The sequence below is a fragment of the Puntigrus tetrazona genome, chromosome 15 (assembly GCF_018831695.1).
Source record: "Puntigrus tetrazona isolate hp1 chromosome 15, ASM1883169v1, whole genome shotgun sequence".
In the NCBI taxonomy this organism is placed as follows: Eukaryota; Metazoa; Chordata; class Actinopteri; order Cypriniformes; family Cyprinidae; genus Puntigrus; species Puntigrus tetrazona.
Window position 1 is genome coordinate 10,299,641 of NC_056713.1, and position 25,976 is coordinate 10,325,616.

Below are 25,976 nucleotides of genomic sequence, written 5' to 3' on the forward strand. Positions count from 1 at the left end.
GTATATCTCAATAAATATTGAAGCTATTAACTAGGACTAATATACAGTTGTATTGCTAACCACAGACTTGCTGCTTAAGATATCTCTGATGAGTTTCAAATGGCAAATTGAATAGCAAAAGGGGAAATAATTTTTTGTTTATCTTGTACACTGGTTCGTTAACATCCAGTCAGACTGGTCGCTCTTACTGATGGGCTCAGCTGCTGATTAAACGAGCTCATTTGGCCGAAAAGTCACAGACACAGTCTGACCAGTGCAAAGGGTGCAGAATACAATGCAAAAACTGGGCAGACTGACTTGAAACTGGGTGGCCATTGATTTGGCGTGTCACTTTCAGCCCTAAAAACGCCCAGTTGTTTATAACCCATGATTTAAGCAACTCCAAAACTTCCAAACAATATGTTGACATATTTCGTTCACTGCTGAGATGTTCAGCTTAGGTTCTTCAGTGCTGTTCTCTTGTTCAGACTGGAAAAAAAACATCGAAGATTTGGATTTCATTTGGAATTTAATACGGACTGAATTAAATGCTGTATTTTAAATAGCCTAAATTCCCCTCAAATAATGTACCATTTTTATTGCCTGCGCTAGTTAGAAAAAAGATTCAGTAAACGACTCAAGATTCGTTCAAAAACAACGATTCATTCACGAACGAACCGCCGCTAGAGCTCAGCCGGAAATGACGTACATAGCATATGAAGAACTGAATGATGTGGCAAAAATGAAACGAATTATTTAATACTGACTAGACTACTCATACCGGCACTTATAAATCAAATCTAAAATATTAACCACCCGAGCGCCCCCACAGACCATATCAGAGCTTCGCGCGTCGCCCGCTTTATTAACAAAATCGCTGAAATCGCGAATGTCCTTCCGCCGCAAAGTCCGCGCTGCTGCTTCCGGATTGTCAGTCTGAGCTGTTTCCGCCGCCATTGCGGGTCTGAGCGAGTCCCATCCGTGCAGAGAGGGGAGAAAAAAAACATCAGCCATCTGGCGGATTGGCTTGACACGACGAAAACGCGACACTCGCATTCTCTGTCTAATAAAGCCGACAGTCCCGCATTTGTTCTGTTTTGAATCGGGGGGTGTCCGCGGAGAGGAGGTCGTCGCTCGCTAAAGCTAGGCAGAAATTTTGCGAGGAGTCCGGCCGGGAGGATTGAGATAAGAAAGCCCAAACCATGGCTCAAATCCTGCCTATCCGCTTCCAGGAGCACCTGCAGGTGGGTTTTTACTACGGCTAAACCGTGTGCGACTCGCTCGCGCCGTTAATAATCGTTGGCTGTGCTGTTACAGAGGTGACAGTGCTCGCTAGCATTAGCGCTAGCTCAATGAATGACCTCCCATCCATTTCAATGGCTGTGTATCAAAAACTCAGCATCTCTGAACGGTCGAATTTAATGCGTGTGGGGTTTTGGAAAGCGATTGATGCTCGAATTTAAAAGTTCGAAGCCGCCGTTCAAAAGGAAAATATGAAGGGTAGATGTTGGAAACGAAGAGCTTATGATGCTGGAAATGTGCAGTCTGGGTAGGCAGGTCACTAGGTTTTGGACACAGCCTATGCAGGTGGATGCAGCGATCGGGGAAGGATTAAACCAGCTTTATCAAGCCGCATACCCGATGTGATTGATTTAATTGCAAACGTGTCGTTTAGAAACGCGGAAAATGCCCCTTTGGTACCGATTTAAAGGGGTCGTGTAAAAATGACACTCAAAAACCATTACAAAAGGAGCAATGACGTAAAATCATACGCAAAAACACATGGGGGTGGTTTTCATGGATTCGAGATTTCAGTCGATTCGATTCAGACCTTGATTGCTTTCGGATTCTGTTCAAATTCGATTCGCTTGTAGATATCGTATACAGAACGCTTCAGTTTTTTTTAAAGGAATAAATCTAGCTACTAATGTTGCAAACTGTACAGAAATCCGAATTATATTGCTGTTTGTTTTTAGATGTAACAGTCAGCTTAAATAAAGAGAGTTGTATACAAATATTTAAAATGCACCTTTATATTAGTGATATACTAGTTTTCACACCTGTTTATATTAAATTATTACTGTATTTATATACTCCTATAGAGTTAGTTATAGATGTTAAATGGCTTCCCTGAGGTCAATGTTATTTGGCATTATTTACAAACAGTGTTATTGACGTCTTTTTACGGTTGAAACACAGACGTGAAAAGGATTATGGTACCGTTTCAACATACCTCCTGATTTCCTCTCATGTTTTGCCCTGCTACAACTAGTAGTAAAGAGTAGGAGACGTGTGTTGTGTTGCCACATTAAAGGGCAAAATTATATTTACTTCTTTAATTTTAAGATAAAACTGGGCTGAAACTTTTTATCATATCATAAATAATTCACAAAGGTTATTGTTTTGATCGCGAATCAAATGAAAACAGACTTAATTATAGAGATTTGAACTTAGCAATCAACACTGATTCAAAGATGTTGTGCTTTTCCAACTTTGATGTGTGATGCATAGATAAAGAAGATTAAAATGCTAATTCCTGGATGTTTGTCGTTTCACTACTTAAATCAATCGTGCCGGTGCATCATCGTGGAGGAGGTGCCCATAGATCCCTATTTTTATCTCGGGACGCCCCATACACATTGAAGTAGTCTCGCAGCAGACACATTTATGACCTCCGGGCGTGTAGTAAAAATCAAAGCCAAGCTAGACAGCATTTTGGTGCCAAAATGAAAGATGCAGCGCTAGTATTCTAACAATACTTCTACTTCTTACAGCTCCAGAACCTGGGCATAAACCCAGCGAACATTGGGTTTAGCACCCTCACGATGGAGTCGGATAAGTTCATCTGCATCCGGGAGAAGGTGGGCGAACAGGCCCAGGTGGTGATCATCGACATGAGCGATCCAAACACGCCCATCCGCAGGCCCATCTCCGCAGACAGTGCCATCATGAACCCAGCCAGCAAAGTCATTGCTCTTAAAGGTAAGACACAGCGACATTAAAGTCATTTGAGAAGTGGGGGGACACCTTAAGGCATAGATTTTTGAATGTAATGATAAATTTTGGCCTAAATAATAGAAATTGGTTGTGTGTTCCTGCAACCCCATCCCCACCCTTAATATATAACATGAATACAATATACTTAGATGACTGTGTTTCCATCGAGACAGTTTAGTGTAACAGTTTATGACTTTTGCGATGACATAATTAATAATAGTCTCCATAATTCCAACAAGTTTATGTTCATATTCCCAGTCATTTCTGTCTCGTTACGTATTAAAGCTTCTTGCTGTAATTTTTTGGTTAAGAATAGCTTTTAAAATGCTCATTGGAAATGTCTTGCCGTCATAAATGCTTTGTCTGTTCTTGCTTGTTTTTGTTCTTTTTTTATTTTTTTGTTTCTTACTGCTTTCTTATGTTTGCAGACGGTGAGTTCAATTTCATCTATCCTGAGTTGTGGGATTTTGAATTGTGAAATGTGGGGTCAATCTGAATGCCTTTTGTTGAATGCTAGGTTTAGCCATGTAAGGAGGGGGTTGGGATCGTGTAACATGCATGTAACATGGCAACAGCCTGATTTTATTTTATTTTTTCTTGTTTATTGTAAAATTAAATACATTTTGTTGTTGTTAGTCAGAACAACAATATTCAGCTCTTTATTTCTTTTTTTTGGTTTGGCACTTGGCAGTATACTGTTAATGCAATGCAAAGGTGTAATATCTGTAAACCGATAGCTTTGCAAGGCAACTTCTTAGATATATTTCACTCTGCGTCTCTACTGTAAGAATGAGAAGGTGAATTATGACCTTGAAAATAGTGAGAGAAACTGAATATTGTCTTATTTGCAGTGATGATTTGTATATGATTATAATGAGCATTCAAAGGTTTGGGGTCCGTAAGATATGTAATAATAATAATAAAAAACTATACCTTGATTTGGCAAGTGTGCATTAGCTAAAAGTCACAACGGAGACATTTATAATTGTATACAATTTCAAACTCAAAAAAACTTTGGATTTATCAGAAAACCTGAAAAAATACACATTTAAGCAGTACAGCTGTTTTCAACATTGATGATAAGAAATGTTTCCTAAGCAGCAAATTAGCACATTTGGGTGATATCTGAAGGATCGTATGATACTGATGAGTAGTGATGCTGGAAATCCAGTTTTAAAACACAGTAAAAATTGTCAAATAAGTGAAACATTGATAAGCGTAAGAATCGCTTTTCAAGTCTAGAAACATTAAAACATTTTTTCATTGACCCCAAACTTTGGAATGGTAGTGTATTTATACTGAGTGCAGAATTGTGTTTTTTTTTTTGTTTGTTTAAACCTTGATTTCAAATAATGTATACTTTTGTTAGTAATATTCAAAATTGTTAGGTGTTTTTTTTCTCTTATAACATTGTTAAATGTAAGATGTTTATTTATTTTTTAATATATTGCTAATATATAACAGTGGTTAACACGCATTAAATCAAATATACAGTGACCCCCAAAAATATTTGGACACTTAAAAAGTCAGAATGCCGTCACATCAGAGAAAATCGAGTGCCAACAAATTATAATTCAGCTTTTCACAAAACTGATTAATAGTTGTTTGAAACACTTTCAACAATATCGACTGACATTTGACAAATTATAGTGTCCAAATACTTTGTGTTAATTTTATTTTAAATCAAATGATTTGTTTTGATTAAAAGGTGTGCTTCTGCTAATTTTCGTTAAAACAAGTGCTACTATTTTATTTTGATTGCAGTGATATTCATACATTAAGTGTGGCTTTAAGTGTCTCAATGCATTTTGGGGAAACTGTATTTTGATTAGAAGAATAATACATTAACCAATCGCAATTCACATTAAAACTTTTAAACGTATTTAAACATGATGTAGCAAGTTGTGTTCCCACATACTTGAGGTAAGGTGATGATTCACATGATTGCAGGCCAGAATGATAACATGGTTTTTAATATATAGATTTTTTTTCTATACATTAAACAACACACAAGTTCCTAACAAACTAATAATTGAGAAGCCTGCTAGATTCAGAACTTGACTAAAAGCTGACTAAACGCAGATTAAAAACTCGGCTTGTTGTTTGTAAATGTTTGCAGTGTTTGTCTTATAGCTATTCTTTTTGCATTGTAACTTGCTTTGTCATGTTGTCCATATCTTTGTCGTTACTTTACACTTACGATTTAACCTACACGTCATGTTGTTAGCATTACGCTTGATGTCTGTATGTTAACTAATTTAAATCACACCATTCATGAGCTGGACATGGGGAAAAAAATCGTCACCGTTGTGTTCAAGTGACCTCTGTTCCTGAATTTCAGCGGCAAAAACCCTTCAGATTTTCAACATTGAAATGAAGAGCAAGATGAAGGCCCACACCATGACCGAGGACGTTACATTTTGGAAGTGGATCTCTCTCAATACCGTAGCACTCGTGACAGACAATGCGGTCTATCACTGGAGTATGGAAGGAGACTCACAGCCCATCAAAGTCTTTGACCGGCATTCCAGTTTAGCAGGCTGTCAAATTATTAACTACCGCACTGACGCCAAACAGAAATGGCTGCTTCTAATTGGAATTTCCGCACAGGTACAAATGAGAATTTGATTTGCGACGTTAAAGGAACGGTTCACCCTAAAATGAAAATTCTGTCATCGTTCACATTTTTTGGGAGAGGGGGGTGAACTATTCCTTTAATGCACAAAAAATATCTTGGTCCTTTCTCATTAAACCTGCATGTCGCAGTTGTTGTCGTTTTCCTGCTGAAATGCCATTTTTAAACCTTTTCCTGTCAGCAAAACCGCGTCGTGGGCGCAATGCAACTTTACTCGGTGGACAGAAAGGTGTCGCAGCCGATCGAAGGCCATGCTGCTGGGTTTGCTCAGTTTAAAATGGAGGGAAACGCTGAGGAATCCACACTTTTCTGCTTTGCTGTTCGGGGACAGGCTGGAGGAAAGGTATAGTTATTTCGGTTTTAAATGAATGTCCGTGAGGAAATAAATAGTAATTATGTCTTTTGATTGAAACGGTTGTAAATGTGACGCCGCTCGTGTGTTTTTGTCCCCAATGTAGTTGCACATTATTGAGGTTGGAACACCTCCGTCAGGTAATCAACCCTTTCCAAAGAAAGCAGTCGACGTGTTTTTCCCTCCAGAGGCCCAGAACGATTTTCCGGTCGCAATGCAGGTATTCTTAGTTTTGAATATTTAACGGAAATTATTCAAATATGTCTGTTGGGGCGTTAGGTTTAACCACAAAATTTCCATTACGATTCGAACAAAAAAACAGCCCATATATTACATTAATACTTTTTTTTTTTTTTTTTTTTTTTTGAACTAAAGTAGAAGACGCACTCTTTTCTTGTCTTTTAGATAAGCTCCAAGCATGATGTTGTCTTTCTCATCACCAAATACGGCTACATCCACTTGTATGACCTTGAGATGGGCACCTGCATCTACATGAACCGGATCAGTGGAGAGACCATTTTTGTCACCGCTCCTCATGAAGCCACTTCTGGCATTATTGGTGTGAACCGGAAGGGACAGGTACTGACCGCTTTACCTGCTGTTACATTGGCTTTGTTTGAGCTTGAACGTTCAGGCTTGTTTGGTCAGCACATTTGAATGGAGCAGCTGAGCTTGTTCCAGACAGACGCCAGGGGTTTGCTTTTCGTATAGTTAGTCTGTGCAAACACACTAGCTTGTGTTCTGTAATCTACTGTAACGGGATGCCATCAGTTGATGAATTATTTTGGAGCTCAGACCCGAGAGTCATTAAATATGCAGAGCGAGCACGGAGATGTGATCCCTGCTCGTTGTTACTCTCCCATTTGTTTTCCCCTCTTCATTAAAGAAACCTCCCTTATCAAACCACAAACCTGTCAGTCCACATTAGAGTTGGATGATATATTGATATACATGTTCGCAATGTATTTTCTCTAAAACACTGAACATCACAGTAATTAACAATTTTCAAGGTGTTTCACAAAGATCATGTCATAAAGGGAGGTAATGTAAAAGCATAGGTCAATATAAAAAACTGTTCGTTTTATTTAAAATTTGAATTACCTTTATTAGCTATTGTAACCTCAGCTTTTGTGTGCCCGTGGTCTATAATGCATTAGGATGCTGTAGCTGAGCCCTGTAAATAAGACTGTTCGTTGATCCCTCGACACGTACAGTGAGAACAGCGTGTGCCGCTCAGTAGGAGGTAGAGACGGCCGCTGTAATCCTCTTACTGCATTCTGCGGCGCGTTCGCTGGGCTTCAGTCGCTGACTGATGACCAGCTCTGTCACAGGCCGTGCCACAGACTTAAATACGTGTTTTAACGGGATACCGGCCCATTCATTTATGCGTTACCCTGAGGGTCGCTTTAGGTGCTTTATGGGTCCAGATCAGCATCATTTGGAGCCAATCAGTGCATTAATATGGGTTTATGAATAGAGATTAGTAAGATTTAGCACTAATATGGTAATGGAACAGATTATGGGTTGGCACACAGAGATTTGTTTATTTGAGAACGACAAATAAACTTCACAACAAGCGTTACTGATGGTAAAAGGATGCGTGATAAACAGAAAAGGAGATCAGAGGTGGTTTTGGACGTATGTTATGGGACTGGTGAAGCGTGACAGGATATTAAACAGGGCCAACTGTAGTTGTGCTGCCAAGGATTTAGTAGTTGGTTTAAATACCTGTGAAATTTGAGTTTTTACACCACTAGCAACAAAAATGTTGAACAGTCTTTCATAAAGTAAGCAAATTAATATTTAAAATATTAAATGACGTTTTAGAAAAAAAGTAGAAAAAAACCCCCACAAAAGTTTTTCGGGTATTTATTTGTATCAAGTGTAGTGTAATTATAAAATTCATATAATTTGTTAAATAAAATGAATAAAGAGTATTGCACAACTGTATTTAACATCGATACTAAATGTTGCTTAAACACAAAATCATATGATATATGATTCTGAAGTCTCATGTGACATTGAAGACTGGACTATTGAGGATAGAAATTCAGCTTTGCATCACAGGAATAAATGGCATGTTAAAATAAATTAAAAGGCAAAGCAGTGATTTAAAAAAAAAAAATAAATATGTATATATATATATATATATATATATATATATATATATATATATATATATATATATATATATATATATATATATATATATATATATATAGTCCCAAAATATAGCTTTGTTTAATTTGTAATGTGAATTACGCTGTCATTAGTCTTTCTCTTTCTGACACTGTCATTGTTTCTCAGGTGCTGTCTGTGTGCGTGGAGGAAGAAAACATCATCCCTTACATAACTAACGTGCTGCAGAACCCTGATCTGGCTCTCAGGATGGCCGTTCGCAACAACTTGGCAGGTGCCGAGGAGCTCTTCGCCCGCAAATTCAACAACCTATTTGCTGGTGGCAACTACTCTGAAGCTGCCAAAGTGGCTGCCAATGCACCAAAGGTACAGCAGACTGCATTACACGACCTGGCGCCTCATTAGTCATTGTCAGGCAAATGTTGGGGTTTCTGATTGGCTGTTTGCTTCTTGCAGGGCATCCTGCGCACTCCAGACACCATCCGTCGTTTCCAGAGTGTTCCTGCTCAGCCTGGTCAGACGTCTCCCCTGCTGCAGTACTTTGGGATTCTGCTGGATCAGGGCCAGCTGAACAAGTTTGAGTCATTGGAGCTTTGCAGGCCTGTCCTGCAGCAAGGCCGCAAACAGCTCCTGGAGAAATGGCTGAAGGAAGACAAGGTAGATCCTCTTCATGTCACACAAAGTTGTAATAAATTCGAATTACTGTATTGTCATGATTGTTGTGCATACAATATTAAAAAAGCACCAGTGCAACGCTTTAAAACATCAGGGAATTATATTATTGTAGTTTTCCAAGCATGGACAAAATAATGGAAATGAAGAAAGATGCACAAATTCCGATTTTCTTGGCAGATGCCAATTTTTCTTTTTTTCGTAGAGGAAATTATTAAACGTACAATTCCCCAAATCTGAACTAAAATGTTTTCTCACTTGAACAACTCTCAAAATAAAGTGCCCTGTGGAAAGGTATAGAAATAAAATGCAGTCATTTAGTCATTCATTCAACTGATTTGTTCAAATTGTCAAGAAACAAGTCAAGAAAAGTGACTTTATTAAATGGGTTCACTGAATCACTGATTTACTTGATTTGTTAAAAAAATACATTATCATTTACAATTAACATGAAAACATTTTCACACAAATTTTTGTGGTCCAACCTGAATGGTTCCCTTGTTGTTTTTCTTTATTGATATTTTGAGTTGTTGTCTGGTCAGACAAGTAAAGTTCTGTCTCACATGCCACTTGCCCAAAAACTGCTTGTCATAAATCAAGCCCTGTGGTTTCTCCACCATTTAAATGGGCCCTACAGATATTACAAATTACTGATTATGTGTCATCTTCATTAACAGACCTTCAATGCTGAGAAAAGTTAAGTGTTTTATAGTGATTTATTTATTAAATTAATTTAATTTTTTTAGGGGAAAGTTCAACCAACAATGAAAAGTCATTGTTTACTCACCCTTGTATTGTTCCAACCTGCATTATTTATAATTTAAAGAATGTCGGTAGCCAAACATATAAAAATAATGGAAATCAGTGTTACCCGAAACGGTTTCAGTCATAAAGGATTGGATTGGAACAATATGAGGGAGTGTAAATTATGATAGATTAAAATTTTAATCTTAATGTACCTCACAGGCTGATTCACTAACTAATCAGTCTCAATCAAAATTAGTTTTAAAATCATATCACAAAGTTATGTAACTTTTTTTTTATTTTGATTCATTATAATGATTCCTAAGGAAAACCATCTGTTTTTGGTTCCTGCAGCTGGAGTGCTCTGAAGAGTTGGGTGATCTGGTGAAGTCTGTGGATCCGACTCTTGCGCTTAGTGTTTATCTAAGGGCCAATGTTCCCAACAAAGTAATCCAGTGTTTCGCGGAGACCGGTCAGTTCCAGAAAATTGTACTGTATGCAAAAAAGGTGAGCTTAAATGTGTTTCCTGGCACTAAATTTCACACTGCTCTGTAAACTGCTCTATTCGTGAGAGGTTTAATATTTGAGCTCCATCCTCTAATGCGTGGCCATCTGTGTGCAGGTTGGCTACACTCCAGACTGGATCTTCCTGTTGAGGAACGTCATGCGGATCAGTCCAGAACAAGGCCTGCAGTTCTCCCAAATGCTCGTTCAGGACGAGGAACCACTGGCAGACATCACTCAGGTCTAAGAGCATTTTGTATTTCCTCAGTAGTATATCTTGTTAGTATTTTATTTATACAAATTTGGACTGAATGTAAGCATTTCTGATGATAAAGTAGGCAAAGTTTTAATAGCAATTGCCTTTTCTAATATGTTTTTGCTTGTTCTACAGATTGTGGATGTGTTTATGGAGTATAACCTGATCCAGCAGTGCACTTCTTTCCTGTTGGATGCCCTGAAGAACAACCGCCCCACAGAAGGTCCTCTGCAGACTCGTCTGTTGGAGATGAACTTAATGCACGCCCCACAGGTGCTTACTTCAAACATCAGCACAACACAACCCGCATATTTCCCTATTTTCCCAAGTTTTGTATCATAACGTGGTATTGTTTTGCCTGTTCAGGTGGCAGATGCCATCCTGGGAAACCAGATGTTCACTCACTACGACCGGGCTCATGTGGCTCAGCTGTGTGAGAAGGCAGGTCTTCTACAGAGAGCTCTGGAGCACTACACTGACCTGTATGACATCAAACGGGCCGTGGTCCACACCCACCTGCTCAACCCAGAGGTACGAGTCACGAGTCTTCTCTTAAAGTTGATACTTGTGTTCATGGCCATCATTTTTTTGGTACTTCTGCTCTGACTGATGTGGTAATATGTTGTGCTCTGGTTGTAGTGGCTGGTGAACTTCTTCGGCTCTCTGTCGGTGGAGGACTCTCTGGAGTGTCTGAGAGCCATGCTTTCTGCTAACATTAGACAGAACCTCCAGATCTGCGTACAGGTGGCCTCCAAGTATCACGAGCAGCTCTCCACCCAGTCACTCACAGAGCTCTTTGAGTCCTTCAAGAGCTTTGAGGGTAAGAATACTGAAACGCTTTCAGTGCGCCATAACTGATTTTCTTGAAATTAGGCCGGGACAATATTACTTAAAGCCATAGTTCACAGTCAGTTGGTGTCTGAGGACTTCAATAGTGTTTTTTTTATATTGGGTACAAAATTACGCTGATAGGTAAAATAAAAATATGAATCATGTTAGCTGGCTTCTTTTAGCAAACAGCATTTCCCTAAGTTCATTTTCACACTTATTTATACCTTTTGTTACTTTCACTTTTCATTTTATTGCTCTATGGCATTTCTGCCAATCGACTATGTACACGGAGCTGTACATAGTTGATTGTAATTACAAAATGTTTACCTAAAATAATGTAGCAAACCACTCTTTATACACATTTACTGTATGCAGATGTTCACCTACTAATAAAAACAGTATACTTAGGCCTTTTAAAGCAAGCAAAACATGCACGGTTTGACATCATAATTCACAAAATTGTGTGTTTTTAAAGTTAACATTAATGTGATTTTAATGCTCTTATATTTATATATATATATATATATATATATATATATATATATATATATATATATATATATATATATATATATATATATATATATATATATATAAAAATATATAGAAATTATGCGTCTGCAAACAGCAATCAAGATCATGGCATAGGTGTACGCTCGCTCTCTTTACCAACACATAACTTTAGTACCTTGGCTTGTCCACTGGTTTGCACACTTGCATTCAGCATGTCTGACTGAACTACAAAGTTTCCAGGGATGTCTGTTAGTAAATTAGATTCTTTCATCAAGCTTGTGCGTCTGCATGCTCTATCCACTCAGCGTGCTTTGCTTGTCAGCTTGTGCATTCTCTATTGATTACATGGCCTACATATACTTCATAGACATTCTTAAAGTGCCCCTATTATGGGTTATGAAAGGCTCCCAACAACAGGTTGACATGAAAGCAAGGTCAAAAACACTTTTGTTGTCTTCTAATACGTATTCGTTTTTACCCTGCTTGCCCAATGACTCCTTAACGATATATTTTTCCAAACCTCTTCTTTGCGTGATGCTAATCTGCGGTGATATTTATGCCAGTTAATTTTATGCAGATTGCATCAAGTAATAATATGGTAAAATGCAGATGTTAAGTCAAAATTCAGTCAACACCTTATTGATATCTTTTGCACAGGCAAGAAGATAAACCCAGAACATAAACGTAATGTGCAAAGTTTCACATAAATTGGTTTCCCATAGAAAATCATTAGAAAGAAAACACTGAACCATTAAGCGGATTGCTTTCATATTCTGGCTTGAGCTGCTTGCCTATGTAAACTATGCATCATTAATATTTTTAATATGACCTTTTTAAATATTACAGCACGATTTACTTTTTTTTCACAGTCTATACATGGTGCACTCTCCAATATAAAACTCTGGAGAATGTTTTAATACACTTAGAGCAACATTATATGTGTGTGATATTGGCTTTTGGTATTGTAGCATTTTTACAAGTATGAGTACTGGAGTGCAGTATTGGGCCCAATATCAGTATATCTTAAGTTCAAACAATTGTTTTAAATTGATTACTTGATTTCCACTTAAACTGAATCATGGTCCTATCTCATGAGTATATGTGTTAATGTGGCCTGCAGGTCTGTTCTATTTCCTGGGCTCCATTGTGAACTTCAGCCAGGATCCAGAGGTTCACTTCAAATACATCCAGGCTGCTTGTAAAACTGGTCAAATCAAAGAAGTGGAGAGAATCTGCAGAGAGAGCAACTGTTACGATCCTGAGCGTGTGAAGAATTTCCTCAAGGTATGACTCTTGAAGACTCTTGTTTAACAAGGCATTTAACAAGCATCTTGAAATGAAAAAGTTAATTGTGCTATTATAAACAATACAACCTTGTCTTTGAACAGGAAGCAAAACTGACCGACCAGCTGCCCCTCATCATTGTGTGTGACCGCTTTGACTTTGTCCATGACCTTGTGCTCTACTTGTACCGCAACAACCTGCAGAAGTACATCGAGATCTATGTTCAGAAGGTACTCGAGACATGATTGCAGTCACTCACGTGATTCTCAAGTGATCTCCTCGGCTCTCAATGTGGTGTTTCTGTAGCAGTGGCTGATTTACTGATTGACTGGTTTTGTCAGGTGAACCCCAGCCGTTTACCTGTGGTGATTGGAGGGTTGCTGGACGTGGATTGCTCTGAGGACGTCATTAAGAACCTCATTCTGGTGGTCAGAGGCCAGTTCTCCACTGATGAGCTTGTGGCCGAGGTGGAGAAGAGAAACAGGTGTGTACTGTTGGATATCTGCGATATAATGAAGATAATCTGAGTCATGATGCATGTTTAATTTGTATTAAATAAGTAAAAATTTAACAGTGTTCATGTAAATATAGAAAGTGCTTCTGTGTTGTGATTAGGGCTGCAACAACTAATTGATAAAATAGATTATTAACGATAATGAAAATAAATGACAACGATTCATATTATTGATTAGTCATGTCTAATCGCAAAGCTCGTCTAACTTTAGCCAGCCACGTAGAATAACAGCATTGAATAACGCATTTCTATGGATAACATAAATCTATAATAGTGGAGGAAACAGAATGAGATTCACTATACAGTGCCTAACAAAATTATTAAAACAAATTATGTAACCTTTGTGCCACTGCCACTCTAAAATTACCTGTTAACGAGTGGTTTTTGAATTTACACCTAAATAATGTACAATATATGCCTCAATTATTGTGGTTTATTCCTTTTTTTTGTTTGTTCTTTAAGAAATTAATATTGTTATTAAGCAAAGATGCTTTCAGTTGTTAAAAAGTGAACAGTTTGCAGAGTTTAGACTGTGTAATATTTAATAAATAAATGAAGCAATAGTCAAATAATGATAATAGAATTGTACCTTGAGAATAAACACTTTAAAGGTGTTGTCTAAATGTATAAATAACACTTCTGTTGTTAATCTACTAAATTAGCACAATTATGTGCAGATAATTCAAATACATGACATTGGCCAATAATATTGTTTTGGTCTGTTTTGGCTAATATTAGTCTCATTCTGGTTTTCATTGGTCTCAAAATTTACTATTTTGTTGTCTGACAGACTGAAGCTGCTTCTGCCGTGGTTGGAGGCCCGTATCCACGAGGGCTGTGAGGAACCTGCTACCCATAATGCACTGGCTAAAATCTACATCGACAGCAACAACAACCCTGAGCGTTTTCTCAGAGAGAACCCCTACTATGACAGTCGCGTGGTGGGCAAATACTGCGAGAAGAGAGACCCCCATCTGGCCTGTGTGGCTTACGAGAGAGGACAGTGTGACCAAGAGCTCATCCATGTAAGGAACAATGCAGCTTTTGTTTTAGCTGTTTGTTGCAGCAGAATATTTTAAGAGATTGTTCTGAGCGTGTTCATTGATGGAGCGAAGTTAATTATAAATGTTGTTTTTCTTTCACCTTCACAGGTTTGCAATGAGAACTCGCTCTTCAAGAGTTTGTCCCGATACCTTGTGCGTCGTAAGGACCCCGAGCTGTGGGCTAGTGTGCTTCTGGAGAGCAACCCTTACAGGAGACCCCTAATCGACCAGGTGAAAATTAGAAAATAACACACAAATCAACGTGAAGCTTTATTTGCAACCTGTTTTTGGTTCCTTTATATTCCATTTCACAGGAGATTGGCACAACTTAAAAAATCGATTGAAAATTATGTGAAAAATTGGTGTTGCATACTAGAATGTAACCAAATGGTCAAAGGGGAGGAGCTAAAAAATGGGGAATTGGTTAAGTCATCAGAAAAAGAACATTGTTTCTACCTGGTGTTTTGAAGGCTAGAAATAACATTCCAGTGCTTTCGGAAAGAAAATGGGGCGAATATTGATTTAATGTCGACAGGTATGTTGATGAGTTATTAAAAAAAGCTTATGCTTATGTTCCTGCCCACCCCAGGTTGTTCAGACTGCCCTTTCTGAGACTCAGGACCCTGAGGAAGTGTCTGTTACTGTCAAAGCTTTCATGACTGCTGACCTACCCAATGAACTCATTGAACTTTTGGAGAAGATTGTTCTGGACAACTCCGTTTTCAGCGAACACAGGTAATTTAATTAGAGCGCTAACGGAACTTAATGATTTCCACAAATTATTATTATTATTTTAGGTTGTTAAACATTTGCTTTTCCTTCGTTTGTGTCCCAGGAACCTGCAGAACCTCCTGATCCTGACGGCCATCAAAGCTGACCGCACTCGTGTCATGGAGTACATCAACCGCCTCGACAACTACGACGCTCCAGACATCGCTAACATCGCCATTAGCAATGAGCTCTTCGAGGAAGCTTTTGCGATCTTCAGGAAGTTCGATGTAAACACATCAGCAGTGCAGGTACATCTTCTCTTATGACTATTATATTTATATATTCTATTTGAACGTATAAGCACGGAGTTGTTCCTGCTTTTAGATTCTTTTCCTGTTTTTGCGATTTCAAATAATTTGTTGTCCTTCTTGACTGTAGGTTCTTATTGAGCACATTGGGAATCTGGACCGAGCCTATGAGTTTGCTGAGCGCTGTAATGAGCCGGCCGTGTGGAGTCAGCTGGCTAAAGCACAGCTGCAGAAGGGACTGGTGAAAGAGGCCATTGACTCTTACATCAAAGCTGACGACCCCTCGGCCTACATGGAAGTGGGACAGGCTGCAGCCCAAAGTGGTAAGAACTAACAAAAAGCGCCTGATTTTTGTCTAAATCCAAAACGTTCCAAGATGAGATGTTCATAAATATGAGAAATGGTCTAGTATTGATATTATTGTTGCTTTCTCTACAGGAAACTGGGAGGATCTGGTCAAGTTTCTGCAGATGGCTCGTAAGAAGGCCCGTGAATCGTATGTAGAGACGGAGCTGATCTTTGCACTGGCCAAGACCAACCGTCTGGCTGAACTGGAGGAGTTTATCAATGGGCCAAACAACGCACACATTCAGCAAGTACGAGTCTCCTGCTTAGGCTAAGAGTATTATACTGCTTGGTTAGAAAATTATCTAAGAAACTCAAAAAAATATGTGGTAATATTTTTGCAATTTGCAACATTTTCTGTATTTGGATATGTTTAAGGCAAGGCACGTTTATTTATATAGTACAGTGGTTCCCAACCTTTTTTAACTCACAGCCCACACAACCAAACACATATGTTTCCTCGGCCCACTGCAAAAAAATTTAAAAAAATTTAAATGTATGCAGCAAAAATATATTACATAGCCTAAATCGTGGGTTGTTTTTAAACCAATCAACGACCTGGAATAGTGAACGCATAGTAACAGTTTATTATTATTTTTGTTATTTAATTAATTATGATATTTAATTATTACTACACATTTTTACGCACATTAGCAATATTATTATTTCTATTGATAATAACTGGCGGCCCCCCTGCAATACCGTTGCGGCCCACTGGGGGGCCGCGGCCCACAGGTTGAAAACCACTGATATAGTACAATGGTAAATTTGTGCTATAAAGTGTTTTAAATAAAAGGAAATAAAATGAACATTAAAAACAAATAAACAAAGAAAACAAGGAATTTAAAAATTGATCTAAGATGAAATGGAACAGAAAATGATTATACATAAGATATGGTGCAGTCAGTTTGGACATAGCACAGTGCTCAACAGCTAAATGAACGAAAATAAATTAAATTCCTGCAGTTCGTCCATTTTGTTTGTCTGATCAAGTATGTCTGAACTTTTCTTTTTTTGTTTTGTTTAGGTTGGTGACCGATGCTATGATGAGAAGATGTACGAGGCAGCTAAACTACTATATAACAATGTATCCAACTTTGGCCGTCTGGCCTCGACTCTGGTGCATCTTGGCGAGTATCAGGCTGCTGTCGATGGGGCCCGCAAAGCCAACAGCACAAGGACCTGGAAAGAGGTCTGGCTATACATTCCTTCTTTTCTACAGTTACAGAAACCATTTGAAGTTGCCGTTTACCTTGTTTGTGAATAGCTTTTGATGCCATTTGTTTTGCCTCTATATATTCTGTTTACATTGTGACAAAGATGTTGTCTGCTTGTAGGTTTGCTTTGCCTGTGTTGATGGGAAGGAGTTTCGTCTGGCTCAGATGTGTGGATTGCATATTGTCGTTCATGCTGATGAACTGGAGGAGCTCATCAACTACTACCAGGTGGGAATGATTTAATTTAGGTTTGTCGGCATTTTCATAGCACGAGATATTAACAGGGTTCCCACAATCATGAAGAGTTGTGAAAATATTTGCAATCCTTTTATAGTAAATGTAAGTTTTATAATATGCCTCAGTTCAATTAGAGTCCTGAATGAAAACAATTATTTGACTGCAGTTTGTCCGTGTTGAGTAACAGGCAAAATGCAGGAAGTGGTGAAATTCATTAAGGCACTGACACCCTCTGCAGGCATTTGTTATAATGCGTAGTGAGCTTTAGTTCTGTTATTAATAATACAGAGATTACTTGCTTTTGATACTTTTATTTTAAACTAATTATTGTCTCATTGTTATGTGTATTTGAAGTCATTTTAAAGGCTATTACTAACTTTTAATACCATCTTTTTTTTATAATTATCTGATTAATTGGCTGAATAATCAACCAGTTACTTATAATAATATAATTATTGTTAGTGACAGCTGTAATTTACTGATTACTATAAACTAGTCATGTAATGTAATTCCTAATAAAATAAAAATACTTAATAAAAATGACCATAAAATAGTTGATGGCTTGATGTAATTACACTACATCTCTTCATCAGGACCGTGGCTATTTCGAGGAGCTGATCACCATGTTGGAGGCGGCACTAGGGCTGGAGCGTGCTCACATGGGCATGTTCACAGAACTGGCCATCCTATACTCCAAATTCAAACCACAGAAGATGAGGGAGCACCTGGAGCTGTTCTGGTCCAGAGTCAACATTCCCAAGGTCTGTCTGCTTACAATTTTATGTTGTAAATGTAAATAGAGTGGTTATATTTGGTCAAAACTAAGTAGCATTAAAATAGCAAACCTTGTATACGCACAGTGGATCTTCTCTATATATTGGCTGACGGAAGAAAATGATTAAATACTTCAGGTTTTGAGGGCAGCAGAGCAGGCTCACCTGTGGGCGGAACTAGTCTTCCTGTATGATAAGTATGAGGAGTATGACAACGCCATCATCACCATGATGAACCATCCTTCAGATGCCTGGAAAGAGAGCCAGTTCAAGGACATCATAACCAAGGTATGGTCAAAATCTACTCATACTTTGGATTAGGACGTGGTCAAAATTTGTTACTCGTTTAGAACGAAAAGGTTGTATTTTTCAATCATATTTAACCTTTGCTGATAACTCTTGTTGCAGGTTGCTAATGTTGAGCTGTATTACAAAGCCGTCCAATTCTACCTGGAGTTCAAACCGCTGTTACTGAATGACCTGTTGATCGTATTGTCTCCACGTCTTGACCACACTCGTGCCGTCAACTTCTTCAGCAAGGTACAGTGTGTGACATTCATTTTCCATCTTTAAAAATGAACCATTTCATTGTTTTTAGAAAATGTTTTGATTTTTGTTGTCGTGTTTTTTGTTTTCTTTTTAGGTCAAGCAATTGTCGTTGGTAAAACCATACCTGAGGTCTGTACAGAACCACAACAACAAGGCTGTAAATGAGGCACTTAATAATCTCTTCATCACCGAGGAGGATTACCAGGTATGCATCAAATGCAAATGCATTTTCAAACTAGCCTGTAATTTTATAAACAATGTCTTGGTTGGCAGCTTTGCAATATATCGTCTTTTTCTTTTATTTCCACAGGCTCTGCGCACATCCATCGATGCCTACGATAACTTCGACAACATATCTCTGGCTCAGAGCCTGGAGAAGCACGAACTCATCGAGTTCAGGCGAATTGCCGCCTACCTGTTCAAAGGCAACAATCGCTGGAAGCAGAGCGTGGAGCTCTGCAAGAAAGACAAACTCTACAAGGTCTTGCGTTCAGCCAACCAACTCTTATACCAGGGCTTTTAAATATTTTAGATGCCAGGGATCCCAAATACGGTCATTCTTATGTAAGGGATTCCCATGGTAAAATTTAAAAAGGTGTCAAATATAGTTTTTGTTTAAAAAAAAACCCCATGACATTCTTAACCATCTTATACCTCATACTGAGAATGTTTCCCACTTTTTGGCAGGACCTTGTTAACTGAATCTTTGTTGTTGTCTCTCTTCCACAGGACGCAATGCAGTATGCCTCAGAGTCAAAGGACACAGAGCTGGCTGAGGAGCTGCTGCAGTGGTTCTTGCAGGAAGACAAGAAAGAGTGTTTTGCCGCCTGCCTGTTCACTTGCTACGACCTGCTGAGGCCCGATGTGGTGCTGGAGACCGCGTGGAGGCACAACCTCATGGACTTCTCCATGCCCTACTTCATTCAGGTCATGAGGGAATACCTTAGCAAGGTGAGCCTCCATCCAGAGGATCCTCTGGGTCTGATGGTAGAAGCGTTAGATCAAGGTTCTGCAAAGTTTAACTCCAACACTGATCAATTTTCTAATGAAGACATTGATTAGCATGCTCGGGTGTGTTTGATTAGGGTTGGAGTTAACTTGGCAGGGAAGTGGATCTCGTGAACCAGATTCGAGGATCCCTGCTTTAGATGAAGCCCTTTTCTTAGTGGAGACTCTTTATTCCAAAACCTAGCGTATAAAGAGGTTGCTTTCTGATACAAATAAATTAGATGTTAACGAATTGCAATTCTAATAATGCAGTATTCTATTACTCAAATTTGTCTTGCCATTCACTTTTATTATTTTATGATTGATAATGTTGATAACCTTAAATTTTATGTATTTCTTTGAAATAATTCATTTTAAATGACGCATTTACATAATAAACGTATATCAGGTACATGAGCAGGTACAGCTACATATTCAGTATCAGCCAATAAATAAAAATTCCCGTAACTAATATCATGTAAAACACTTTTCAGAAGTTTAGGTTTGGTAAATATGTAGTTTATCCCTGTGATGAAAAAGATATGGCTGCTAAAATCTGTTTTAAGTGTCATAATAGCATTCTAATATACTGATTTAATGCTCAAGAGACATTTAATATTTAGTATTCTTTGAATTTAAAAGTTAAAAATGATCAGCATTTATTTGAAATATTTTGTAATATAGCACTTTTACTATGACAATTGATTAATTTAATATACACTTGCTGAATAAAATATAATTATTATTATTTTTTTAATCTGTATAATGTGCATCCATGCTATAATGACTCAAAAGTTGCTTGCTAGGTTTTGGAACAAAATTTTAGTACCTTCTTTTTATATATATATATTTTCCTATATGCTACTTCATGTTGAGGTTTTCTTTTTTTTTTTTTTCATTTTTTTTTTTTTTCCTCTTCCTCTTTCATTCATGAACATGTTCAGACCAGACGTTTAATCATGAAGAATATTTCATCACCATAACCAGACTATTTTCACGCTAGGTAATATTGATTCATCTAGTGTAAAAACAAATGCTAGTGGAGTAACAGGGAGGAAATTTGATTGATATATCTTCTCTGATTTCCCGCTGTTAATTTCTTTTAACCCTTCTGGTGATTGCTGCATTTGTTTCTCTACCTGCTTTTTGCAATGCTGGACTGTTAAGTTTGCTTTTTTCTTAAGCTGCCACTCTTAAATTCCCTTTCAGGTTGATGCAATTAAGGAAAAGGTGAAGGTTCACTCTTATTCCATCTTTAACCCTTGTAGTTTGGAAGACTGAAACTTTGAAGAATCTGCATGAGTTCTTCCCTCCCATGTCACTCTGCTGCTTTTAAATACACACCTTAACTAGACTTTCCTTGAGTTTCTTTTAGTTTACTGACCATCCGTTTGCCAGACGCTGTGGTAGTCCGCCTCAGACCCGTAGATGGTAGAAAGCTGGAATTAGCTGATGAGTGCCATGAAACTTTCATTTCGTTGATCGCCAACTAGACTCTTTTATTTGTTTGTTCAATTAGAGATAATAAATTGCTAAATATCATCAGCTAATTCTGTTGTAGACCGATTTAGGCAATTGGGTTCGAAATGAGACGACTGTACAATGAAGTGACCACATTTTCACAATTTTACATTTTCCTAGTTATTACTAGCATTAAAAGAGTTGCATGGTTGCTTGATTTGTTTCCAAGCTGCAGTTTGTGAGAAGCTATGAGAAAGTGTGGTCCTTCACCAAACTTAAACCGTGGTATGCTGTAGATACTTCACGAGCATGTGTCTAAGCGTGTTAGTAGCACCCTTGAAAGGTCAGGGATCGTGGCTGTTGGCTTTGCCTGCCTCTGGAAGCCGTGAATGGCTGTATAAACCATCTCTCACCCCGTCACACCTTCACTCTTACTCTGCCTTTCTCTCATGCACTCTTTTTAACATGGGAATAACAAACTACACCTGTGGCATGATTTCTTCCTCTCAACCAAACTTCGACCTGCCGATCTCTTTAAGCCTGCTCAACAACATAATACTTTTAACTTTTAAAAGCCGACACCAGCTCTATGTAGAGAACTGAACCCAAATGCAACATATTTAAAGGGATAGTTCAAACAGAAACTAAAATTCTGTTAACATTTATTTACCTTCATGATGTCCCATTCCTGTGTGTATGACTGACTGACTTCTGTGAAACAGAAATAGAGAAATTTTGAAGTATGTCCCAGGTGCTCTTTTCCATAAAATGAAACCTGCGAGGGCTGTTGAGCTCCAAAAAAAAAAAAAAAAAAACCCATAAAGCTTTGATAGAAGAACTGAAAATCACAAGGGCCACTTTTATAGGACTTGAGTTGACTTTATAGGATTTAATTCAGCAATCAGTTTCATTATGAGAAATAACAGTTTGAACATTCTTCAAAATGTCTACTTTTGTGTTCCAGTAAAAAAAAAAATGTGAGGGTGAGTAATTTTAGTTGAATTATTACTTTAAATCATAATTCACTTAAAGTCATAAAAATCTTAAGGATGGCTAAGATACCGAGGATAGTCTTAACTTTTGTAACTTGGCTTTTACTTGCTTATTGGTCGTGTAACCTATATCAGATTATGATTTTGGTTGTTTCATGGTGGCAAGTCACCTATACATTTTATTTTTATTTAATTATTTTTTTCCTATTAAGTCCCTATTATTTGCGCAATGACTTCCTTTTTCTCGCAGGGGCGTCTTTCACAGAACCTGTCCCATGAGCAGCTTCCTCCCAATTTTAAATATACACGCAGCATTCCCTAACACATCAAGTGAGACCTTTTAGTTTGAAAGGTTCAGTCACGTCTGCCATTGTGGTAGATTTTTGTGAAATCAGTCAAATCAATAAGTACATGTGAGGGCAGATTATTTCCTTAAGCAGACATTGACCAACAGAAAGCTGCTTGGTTTGAAAGCGACTTCTGTGTGCGTTTTGCTTCATAAATCTCTACAGAATTGACTAAGCTTTTTTTCCCTTCAATATTTTCCGATAATGCGGTCGCATCTGAAGAGGGTTCTGTTTTCTACATATGCATTGTTAATAGGATACTGACTGACTGTATGGGGGACCATCCTTTGCTAGTACCAAGTCATTATATAAAGCTATATTGACTACGATTACATGTGAAATGCATAGACCAGTAGTAAATAGTAGGATGGGAAGTGTTTGTCGTCGGGTATGGAGTGCCTTTGCAAGAAGCTTGTGCCCTGAGACCTGCTTTGAAAGCGTGTGCACCTTGTATTAAGCTTGGCTTTATGCATCTCCCATGAATGGTCCCATCCATCAGTCATTACCTCCTTTCTTCAGAGTATTTATCTCTCCTCATTGTTCTTCTCTTGTCCTTCTTTCTCGCTCTCCTTCATTCAGGTTGACAAGTTGGATGCTTCAGAGTCTTTGAGGAAAGAGGAAGAGCAGCTCACAGAGGCACAACCCATTGTCTATGGTAGGACCCCTACACCGCCCCTTCATCTAAGAAAGAGTGCCCTCCACTAATTTTGGCACCCTCTGTAAAACCGAGGAAAGGTGGTTGTTAAAATAAATCAGCATTTTCATTTCACTTTCATTCAAAACATTCATAAAATTCTAACCTATCATTGAAGTAAAACGACTGAAAATGAGGGGAAAATCTTCATATTGGCTAATGCCTGAATAGTGTAGGGAACACCGATTACAGATCAGAAACCATTCCTTCATGCAGTATCTCTACAGATCCTTCAGAATACCAGCTCCATATTGGTGGTGCTTCTCTTCAGTTCACCTAATCTTTACAGGGTTCAGGTCAGATGACTGGGAGAGCCATGACAAAAGCTTCATTTTGTGCTCAGTGACCCATTTTTGTGTTGATTTTGATGTTTGTTTTGGATTATTGTCCCAGTGGAAAATGCAACCATAGGCAATTACAAGATTTCTAATAAAGCCATCACTTATTGATATTTTATCTTTTGGTAAATTTTTACTGTTAAAAAGCTCCTTTTTTTTTAAGTTTCATCTGACCATAGAAGCCAGTCCCGTTTGAAGTTCCAGTCACGCCTGAAGTTTGTTTTGGATGAGCGAGGAGAATTTTTCTTGAAACCCTGCCAAACAACATGTGGTGACGTAGATGCTGTTTGACAGTGTTTTGAGGGTTTTCTGATCCAGAGATTCAGCTATTTTCTGCCATTCTCCAGCTGGGGTCATTGAAGAGTCTTTAGCCTCCTCACCATGCATTAGAACAATATAAACACCCTCTTTCAGGCAGTTTCCTAACATTTAATGTTGATTGAAAATTCTTAATTATTGGAATTTTTACTCTATCTCTTTTCTTAAAGTCACTTCACTAATTTGTGAAGCTCAATTATCTTTTGCTGCATGTCAGAGATATATTCTTTGCTCTTTGTGATGGATACTTGTTTTCCCTCCTATTTATATTCCCTAATTTTCAATGTTCTGAATCACCCTGGAGTGCTCAATTTAGTGAATATGAATGGGATATTTTACTTGTAAGAATTTCCCATTTTCTGCCAAAGTGAATAAAAAAAATGGATTTTCACAGGTACCCTGCTTAGATTTACCAAGGATGCCAATATTAGTGGAGGACACTGTAACTCCCCTACAAATTATTGACCTTGCAATATGGTGTTTATTTTGCTAATACAGATATCTAGAAGTTGCCTATTTGTTTTACTAATATTATATTTTAAGTTTTAACAATTGTTTTGCTTGTGTATTTTTATATTTTTTCCATTTATTTTTTGTTATTTTGTTTTTTTGGTTTGGTTTTTTGGTCTAATACTAGCAAGCATGAATGGAATTTATATTTAATTCATATTTTTAGTCAAATATTTGCCATAACCTCAAATTAGCTAATTTGCCACAATATATTAGCATTTCATTCTACATTCTTTTTGGTACATTTTATTTTGTTAGAAAAATCATTTACAGTTGCATACCCATTAAATGAGACAAACAACCTGTGGTTTTAATTAATGCTTCTGTGTTTGGTCATTTTTATTTATTTATTTTTTTCCCCCCAGGCACACCCCAGCTGATGCTCACCGCAGGCCCCAACGTCGCAGTTCCCCCACAGCAGCCTTACGGCTACGGCTACCCCACGGCGACTGGCTATGGCCAACCCGCACAGCCAGGCTTCGGCTACGGCATGTAAAGCCCTCCTGCCCACAGCTGTCCATCCATCTCTCCTTAAGTTCCTTATTAGCTTACTGTGGTCTACTCACAAGGTTATATAAAGAAAAAAAAGTTACACGTTTTAAATTATTTTCCTTAAAATGCAATGAAGGACTTCATTTTTATTTGTGTTGTCAAAGAAAATAAGCGGACCACATTTTTGTTATTTCACATTCCATATTTAAGGCTACTTATATCACTTAGTTTTTCTTTTATTCTTTTTTTTTTCGTGAGCTGATTTTTTTTTTTTTTTTTTTTTTTTTTTAAGGGGGCATGGGTTGTGTATGTAAGTGGAGTGTCGAGAAGAGCAATTAACCTTAAAATATGTCGTGAAGCATCTGATTTGCACTCTGTCGTGAGAGGAAACTAATGTAGAATCTCTTAATTTTGATGTATTGTATGTGAAGAGCTTACACTGTCAGTCTGTTTAATGCATTTCATTATTGTATATTCTGAAAAAGGTTAAACAATATTTGAACATGAACGTATGCATCCATGGGTACATTTAGCTAACACTAAGTAATAATCTGATATTCTACACAAATATGTAGCTGTATGGAAATTTTAAGCGCATACAGACATGAATATAGTAAATGATTTTAATCCCTTAGCCTAAACAGGTTTCCCCGATCGACCTCGTAGTTGTTAACATCTCATTCACTCCATGTGTAACAGGTGACCTTTCCTTGTATTGAATACAGTGCTCTTTCTTGTGTGAATCCATTTCCATAAACGAGCAAGGGATACATTGATTCTTCTGACTTCTGTGTTTACTCATCCGGTTCTTTGTATTGAGGTTTGTGTGTGCCAGGTGTCGTGCTGTTCTAGCTCACTATTCGGAGTGTACAGAAGAATGAATACGCAAATGGATACCAATGCTTTGTCCACCTGTAAGATTTGTGTGCGATCTGCAGATTCAGAAAACTGGGGAATAAATTCACAGGATTGTGATCGTTTTGGTGGCTTGATTGTAAATTGGCAAAGATTAAAATGAAACTCATCCATTCTCCATCATACAGCTTGCCACTTTATTTTTACACATCACTGACACAGCATTAAAGGTGCACGTGGTAATTTTTTTTTTGTAGTGGATATTGGAAGAAACTAAAAATTATTTTTTTAATTCTACAAAAGGAAAAAAAAAATCGCGATTCTTTCGTGTATCGTTTATCGGGCTTGCGATGTAATAACATTTTACACACATTAATTC

The 25,976-nt window shown here is 37.8% G+C and overlaps 1 protein-coding gene across 4 annotated transcripts; it reads left to right on the forward strand.

Annotated features, from left to right (window-relative positions):
• Nucleotides 1-699: 699 nt before the first annotated feature.
• Nucleotides 700-25,780, forward strand: cltcb (clathrin, heavy chain b (Hc)). 4 transcript variants are annotated; one of them, XM_043259923.1, is made up of 34 exons: nt 700-1,223; nt 2,754-2,961; nt 3,405-3,407; nt 5,318-5,586; nt 5,793-5,954; nt 6,070-6,183; nt 6,369-6,542; nt 8,271-8,468; nt 8,559-8,759; nt 9,873-10,025; nt 10,141-10,263; nt 10,414-10,551; nt 10,645-10,809; nt 10,918-11,098; nt 12,743-12,906; nt 13,011-13,136; nt 13,248-13,390; nt 14,211-14,445; nt 14,572-14,694; nt 15,053-15,198; nt 15,299-15,482; nt 15,613-15,805; nt 15,921-16,078; nt 16,855-17,019; nt 17,165-17,272; nt 17,875-18,042; nt 18,193-18,342; nt 18,463-18,594; nt 18,698-18,808; nt 18,914-19,084; nt 19,333-19,554; nt 20,800-20,820; nt 22,970-23,045; nt 24,616-25,780. In XM_043259923.1, exons 1-34 carry the CDS (start codon nt 1,182-1,184, stop codon nt 24,744-24,746), a joined length of 5,058 nt encoding a protein of 1,685 aa, XP_043115858.1. In that variant the 5' UTR covers nt 700-1,181; the 3' UTR covers nt 24,747-25,780. The 4 variants fall into 4 exon arrangements, with proteins under 4 accessions (XP_043115858.1, XP_043115859.1, XP_043115860.1 ...); XM_043259924.1 differs by lacking the exon at nt 3,405-3,407; XM_043259925.1 differs by lacking the exon at nt 20,800-20,820 and having other exon boundaries at nt 702-1,223.
• The last annotated feature ends 196 nt before the right edge of the window (nt 25,781-25,976 follow it).